The 7,833-nt window shown below is 36.1% G+C and overlaps 1 protein-coding gene across 1 annotated transcript in view; it reads right to left on the bottom strand.

Annotated features, from left to right (window-relative positions):
• Positions 1 to 1,284: 1,284 nt before the first annotated feature.
• Positions 1,285 to 7,833, bottom strand: part of LOC114071969 (guanine nucleotide-binding protein G(q) subunit alpha-like) — a 118,545-nt gene continuing 111,996 nt past the window's right edge. The window contains exon 7 of the mRNA XM_027909877.1: positions 1,285 to 4,217. Coding sequence (XP_027765678.1) covers positions 4,027 to 4,217 — 191 coding nt within the window. The 3' untranslated portion in view covers positions 1,285 to 4,026. The remainder of the gene's footprint in view (positions 4,218 to 7,833) is intronic.

Below are 7,833 nucleotides of genomic sequence, written 5' to 3'. Positions count from 1 at the left end.
TTCATTAGTTCACTAATGTAATAGTCTGCAGGAAAACCATGCACAGAGCTCCAAAAATAGCAGCACATAATAATAAATTCTTGTCTAAATTTTATTTTTTTTTTCATGTGGGTTAACATGTCCTTGTTTTCTCCTAATATTTTATTCTTTTGTGAAGAATGTTTAACAAGGAAAGGGTCATGAAGTTGAATAATCTGAAAGTCTTCTGCACCTTACAACCCAAGGCTGGGAGTCTAGCAATATCTTTATATGCAGCCCTTTTCCCCCATATAGAGTTTTTGCAGATCATGCAGTCAATTCTGACTGTTATCCAGCATTAAAAGTCTCTTCTCTACTTTCAGACTTTAAAAAGTGATTCACAATCATGTGGCAGTATGATTAAAAATTACAGTCCATACACCTTGACAATCAAAAGAGACTGAATTATAAAAAGTAAACTGCCCTTATAGCTGCATCATCCTACATCTGTAAGGACAGTGCCAGTTAATTAGTGAAAAAGGCAAGTTCAAGGTTTCTGTAAAATATGTATTACAGCTTTCTTGTGCTAGTGAACATCTAGAATACACAGGTTCCCGAGATGTTTTCCTTCCCTCCTCCCCCATTTATAACATTCAAAGAAAACACATCATTTTGGCAAAGTTAAAAGGGTTTCTGTCTTGATGTTTTTGCCTTCAGCTTCATGTTAGAGGCACAAACTTCTGGACTTAAGCACTATAAGGCATAGTAGAAACCACCGATTAAAATAACAGCACCACCACCACCACTACCACAATGAAATATACTACAAGTGGGAACAGCTGTGTCATTTAAAAAGGAAATGTTTTTGTAAACTGTTACACTGCAATGCTGTGTTAGGTGATTCATGTAAAGCTTGCCTTGGCATGCTGAGTATCTTTTTTTCCAGAACATGCTCAAATGATCTAAACATTGCCACAGGTTCAACTCACCTAAAAAATACCAGAAAATAGCCCAGTGGCACACACTCTTGAAAACTTTTGCAATCACAATATAACTATAAAGCATGAGTAAACTTTTGTTTTGTTTTTATACAAAACTCTGAACCACATTTCCTGTTCCCCCACCCAATATCCCGTAAGAAAAAAAAAAATTAAAAATGCCCAAACCTTTGTTAGACACCACTGTCTGGTGTGGCTTTTTGTTTGTTTGGGTTTTTTACCTTTTTTTTTACCTTTTTTTTTTTTTTTTTTTTTTTTTTTTTTTTTTTTTTTTTTTTTTTTTTTTTTTTTTTTTTTTTTTTTTCTTTTTTTTTTTTCTTTTTTTTTGGCTACAGTTCCATTTATAGCAGTGAATCCAGTGCGGGCAATGTATTCCCAGGTTGAAAGACAGGATATTATCAACAGTGGAACTGTGAAAACAGAAGCTCTGTTGCATTTATAGCAAGATTAGGACCTGTTATTGTTAAGCTGTATGCAAGAAAGAGTCACCGCTCTGATCCCCTATTCAGAATGTCAGTGTCACTTTTCAAATAAAACACTTTAACTCCTTAAAAATGTTAATAATAGTGACTTTTTGGTTGTTGTTATTATTCATAAGGTTTCTGCAGTTTCTGAAAGACTGATTATTGAACTGATGTTTTATATTTTATCATGGTATTTTCAGGGCAACAGCATACGCACTAGTACTTACATACAATGGTTTGAAATACCTCTGAATTTACTTTTCTAATATATCCTATCAGAAAAGTAAAAGTAACCTAATAAGAATGTGACAAATAAAAATTTAATTTATATTTAAAGCTTATGTTCCAATTAGAGATATAATGGCCTAAGTTCTCTAATAAGATTGTTTTCTACAGCTGTATAAAGCCCTGACAAGATTTAAGCATTGTTTTGAATGTGAATGACCTCTGTGTGGGTGTTTCCAATTAACTCCTACTCAGGAATGTGGAAATGATTTTATACAGCACGATGCTAGTACCGCTCTGTACTATAGTATTTTGTTTTGTAAATAAAAACAACAAATCCCTAGTCAGAAATAAACTGACAAAATTTACATTCTTGTCTCTTAAAAAAGTAAATAAAATAACATTATTTAAAATGTGAATTAGCTATAAGACATACAATACAATTACATAGATACATATCAATACAGCACATTCAATTTGCCAAAAATTAATGATTACAAAGCCAATATGGATGCTGCCATATATATATATATGTATGTACAATGATTATAGCATTCATAATTGCACTATACCTACAACCAGTTTTAAATTACAAGGTGTTTTAAGAGGGAGCAAAAAATAGCAACTGTTCTTATTACTGTTGTTTTGGAATTGGGAGGGTTAAGGATGAAAAACATCTCATTAGTATTTATTGTTAACTTTGGTAATCAACTAATAAGCCATTCTTTTTTTCCACCTCCCATCTGCTGCTGTGTGGCTGCAATCTGTGTGTTAAGTGCACTGCAGTGCTACTTGGCATTGCAGATAATAAATCCAATTACAAGTCTGAACTCTGCGTTTTCTATAGCTTGCTAGCAATCATGCACCTGGTCAAAAAACACCTTTCAATCTGCAGAATAAAAGCTCATCTACGTGTGCTGCATTTTTGTTGTTAAAAAAATTGCACATTTAAATTTAAAGAATGATTTTCTCACTGCTTCATTTACATTTATAAATTTCTAAAGAACATTGAGAGAGGCTGTTTTGCATGAACGCCTATCAAATGCCTGTGAATTAGTTAACAAGCAACCTTATCAAGAAAGGTTCCTGAATATGATCTCTCATTAATACTTCTATATTATACAACTAAAGATGCCTTGGAATTATTACAGAAAACAACATCATGTCATAAATGACAAAGGGAGAGATCTAAACTGTTTTTAAATTAGTAGACCACAAGCATGTGCACGGTACACCTCATAGCATATTCACTTACATTGTTGGTTTTGGCATTAGAAAACGGAACACCTTCTAAAAAAAAGGGAACACATGAGCTAAAACTGTGTATGTTAATCATTTGGCAGTTGACTCAATCAGGTCAGTTCCCAACCCCTCTGTTTGGCATTTCAATCAGTATCTTATGTTTCAAGAGCACTAGTTTTATAAAAAGCCAGATTTGGCAACATGAATTTTGTACAATAAAAATAATTTTTCTACTGTGGAAAATGAACACCTAAAAAAGCTCTAACTTAAGAAAAAACACCCAACAAAAGTGAGAAAAACAACACTGTTTCAGGCTGCAGCCACTGGGGAAAATGTAGTGTCTGACTTTTCTATTTGGCATCTGTAAATAAAAGAAGAGAGAAAAAAAATGGCACATGGCAACTAAAAAAAGATTCTAATATTCCATGTACATCCCAAACTGTGTTTTAATTATTTCATTATTGTCTTCTGTGCACCTTTCTGAACGTAAAATTATGGATAAATTTAATACCCTTAGACAACTGTAATTCTATTTTTCAATCCAAATCTTCTAGTCTCAAAGTGAAGACAGAATGAAGACACCCATGTAAAGAATTTAAAAATCACAGTATCAATACTTTTTGATCCTTCAGAGAAAGTACATACTGTAAAATTACAATGACTGATGACTTAAATTGTGATCATAGTATTTTCCTGACCAAATCACTCAACAGAAAATATTTCACCCAGGAATGCAACTGGGGAAGAAAAGGCCATTGTACCTTGTAAAAGATAAGGGGGGAAGGAAAAGAGGGGACGAGAAAGGGTCAGGGAAAGAGGAAACCAGCTTGATTTTGCTTCAATAGCAAAAAACTGCTATCCTTCGTAAATGTATGACTGAGAATTTGAAACACATTGAGTCACAAGATTTTGCCTAAAAAATGAGGAAATGTGCTGTGAATGTACTTCAGCATCTTTTCTTTTTCCTCCATATAGTTTAAATAAAATCATAATATTAACTACAAACTCTGTGGACATTCACAGAGTCCAGGCCAGCAATAAATTAGTATTATGCAAATTGTTTTCACAGATTATAATACAGTCCCTCTTGTGTATCTTCAATCACGGAAAGTTGGTTTTGCAGGATCCCCCAGGCACAGTTAGACCAGGTTGTACTCCTTCAGGTTTAACTGTAGGATTGTGTCCTTGACAGCAGCGAAGACGAAGCGGATGTTCTCTGTGTCTGTAGCACATGTGAAGTGAGAGTAGATAATTTTGTCACTGTCTGGATTCAGGTCTACGAACATCTTCAGGATGAACTCTCGTGCCGCCTGTGCATCCCGCTGTGGTCCTGCAAGAAAAGAAATTCCATTTTCTTAAAAGTCAATTTCCTACTTTAAGTTCTTTAAAAGAAAACAAGAAAGGCTCAGTCTGTGGTCTTTCATGTAAGAGAGGATGAGGGACCTTTTATTAATCAATAATATCATATACTGGCTACTTTCTTTGTGGTAGGAACTATTAAAATAAAAAAAGGAAATTTCAGAAGTTCAACAACTCAGAGCTGATCTTTTCCTGCTAACTATCCTCATTCTTCACTAAGAGAAATCAGCTATTTAAAGCAAGTGATTTATAAATGCACAGAATGAAAACAAAAAAAATAGATATATTGTTAAATCTTTAAAAATACTATTAAGAATTGGTGAATGTTCTAAACCTGCTATATTTAAATTAGACTTCAGTTATTTTAGCCCTGCAAGATTCACTGGTTTTATGTGGATTTTAATAGGAAGCACAGTGAAGCCAACGCTGGACGGGTCTGACATTGTTAACAATAGAACTTAATTTACTTTAAGGGATAATAAAATACACGCGCTCTCCAGTTGAAGGTGTTGATTGCAAAAGGTTCATGTTCTAACTGATCACTTGTTATCTAAATTGTGTATGTTAATGATCCTATCAAATCTAAATTAATATTTTAACTCTCAGAAGGACAGAGAGTCAATGTAACCAACCTACAGTTTCAGCTTAAAAGAACACAGAAGGTAAAGTAATGCCTTCCAGCCCAGAACAGTGAGGATTCATTCATGTTCACAGCCAAAATAGCAGTGCAGTGGCAAGAACACAAGCCACACGCTGTTGAATTCTGTTCCATTATTCTACTGCTGCCTCCAGAAGCCACTGGAGCTCTTGCTCTCCTGTTTTTAGAATGTGAGTTTCTACAGAACACACATTTCCTATGCTCTTGCCTCCTCCTATTCTCTTCATTAGTCCTGTTGCTACGTGGCAATATAAATACCAGTAGCCAGTTGTTATGGGTAGCTCTGTCCTTCGGTAATTACGAAATCTATACTTTGTGGGTCAGCACATGTCCACATATTTTTCAACAAGTGGATAATAGACCTTATTTTTAATACTTCAAGCTTACAATTGCTATGCACCGTGAATAGATGTACATATATGCACATGCAAACACAGATGACATCAACACTTCCACAGCTTCAAAAACACAACACTCTCTAGCCTTTGGTTTGGCCGCCCACACTATAAAAAGCATCAATAGTAGTGGCCAGTCTTTGCGAACAAAGAACCGGGGAAGGTCTTTCCACCTTCCAGCCTGCGCACTGGATTTTTTAGGTGAGACACAGTGTGCGTGGAACTGAGCCCACCCTTTAATCCTGAGGTTCATCTGCCAGGGCCAAGCGAGCTTGGACGGTGGCAGCGAGGTCCTCAGGACGTAGATGGATTGCCTTACAGGGCTAACGAGCTCCATCTGCCCGGGGAGTGGCCCTGACCGGGAATCGAACCCGGATCTCTGCGGTGACAGTGCAGCACCTTTACCCTCTAGACCACCAGGGGCTCCCAAAAGCACAAATGAATTTGCAGTATTCGTGAAGAAAACTTTTCGACTTTCAAAGACAATGATTTCTTCAAAATAAACCACCTAAGTTTTTAAACAGTTTCCTGGAATTTTACTAAACAGTTTCACGGTAGCTAGACACAGTGGTTTGTCAAAATCCATTGGATTATTCAAAGCCTATACCCAAATTTAATTACTTAATCATACCTCTGCTATCATTATTTAAACTTCTATTTGACTGATGTTCAAATATGGGAAAATGAGGTTAGAAAGCATGTTTATGACCTCAGGGCTTTAGAAAAAAAAAGTAGAATGAGTTAGTGTTAAATTCAGTCTGCAAAGTGGCTGTGACCTAAATAAGACGGAGACTTGGAAAAGAATTATCGCATGAAGTAGTAGGTTTCTTGTCCACTGCTCTAATCAGCAGTTTTTGAAGGCTGTCTCTATATGATACATTCAAGATCTACGTAAGAAGTACTACAACAGTATTTTTCTCTTCTTTTCCTCCCATCTATAACCCCTCCTCTCTTCCTCTCCCAGCTCTTCATTCCAGTCTTTGAGTCAATTTTCTACTACTAGCCATACAAGGATGTCTTCATGCGATCCACAGGCCCACAAGCATGCCTTAGTCCTTCTTCCAATAGTCCTACAAGGCACTGTGCAGAACTGATTAGCTTGATTTAATCCATCCAACTTGGCAACCTGGCCAGCAATTCTCATTCCTATGCTACCTTCTCCCTTGTGCAGAAAAACAGATGAGAGAAGTGATTCAGCTGAAGAACACCTAATTCTGATACCTTCCTTAGATCTTCCCACTTCCCACATCCTCAGTGTGCTTGGACAGAAGATAGGACCACATGGTGACCTCTGCAAGCCACAGACCCCACTCTGTCACCGGAATCAAATCAAACCATAACCTTGTCTATAGAGTTAAGTCCCAAAAGATCTGCAGAATTTAGAGACAAAAACTCCTCAAGACTTCCAAGTCTTGACTCCAACAACCCTGTACCAACACATAATCTTTTTTCCCCCTCACTAATGGCAAAGGACAGGGGAAACACTTTCTATGAGCTGAGCCATTGAGTTCTGTCTGGGTTTTTTTTCAGGACAAGCATTTTACACAGGTTGTGTCAACACCTGAGTGGTGATAAGAGCTGAGCAGACTGTAGAGTCTTCTCACGTTCAGGAAGCCATCTAGGGAACTTGTCACACAAAATAAATTTGAAAGAACAAGCATATTTCTATTCAACTGCTAGTTCTCTTCTATACAGTACTATGAAATTAAATTTTCATTGACTCACAAATAATATGGTCTGGTCCTGAAGGCTGTTGATTGTTCCCTTCCCCTTTAACAGAAAACAAAATGTGCATTTTTTCCTGTTATTACTTTCCATATTTGTACATGAGAGTTTTAATCTCTTTCTCAGCTTCCCAATCAGCTACTCCCTTCCTGATGGGATGAAATGAATTTTCTTTTTGAAAAATAGGAACATTTAGTTCTTTAGACCCCTTATATTACATGAGTTCAATTTTTCTTTGTTATCAAGGCCTCCTTCACTCAGTTACCTCAAAATGCTTAGTCTTCCTCTCAGAAGAACTTTCTGAAAGCACAGCTTTAGTAAAAACACTTACATAATACACAACTCTTTTTATGGACAAGCACACTAAGCTAAAATAATTAATGTAAAATGAAAATAAACTAAAAGAGTGTAAAGGGTGGCACTTGTTTCTCTGAGTGTTACAGAGAGTTTATGACACTTCCTCTTAAGTATTCAACCTTATATAAAAACAAACCTCAAAAAACCGGAAGTATGGATGACTACGTGTACAAGTGAGGATACATTTTATTTATTTTTTATGTTTACACTTCAATTTAAACCCTCCCCCTAACTTATGAAAAAGGACAGAACGTGGTTCACTACAATTTCCCACTAAAGGTTCTGCCATGCTACCCACAACTAATTGCAGAATAAAACGAAAACCTAGTAGTCTAAAAATCAACAACAGTTCCATCACATTTCACTTTTTTTCTTTTTTTCTTGAAGGAGCACAATATATCAAAGGATCTATCTATCGAGCATTTGGACATGGCTACTACAATTTGCCATTG

Source organism: Empidonax traillii, unplaced genomic scaffold (assembly GCF_003031625.1).
Source record: "Empidonax traillii isolate 1590-97213 ecotype Southwest subspecies unplaced genomic scaffold, ASM303162v1 scaffold28:size2823434, whole genome shotgun sequence".
Taxonomy (NCBI): domain Eukaryota; kingdom Metazoa; phylum Chordata; class Aves; order Passeriformes; family Tyrannidae; genus Empidonax; species Empidonax traillii.
Note: the sequence above shows the minus strand (reverse complement) of the source record. Positions and strands in the feature narration are given on the sequence as shown.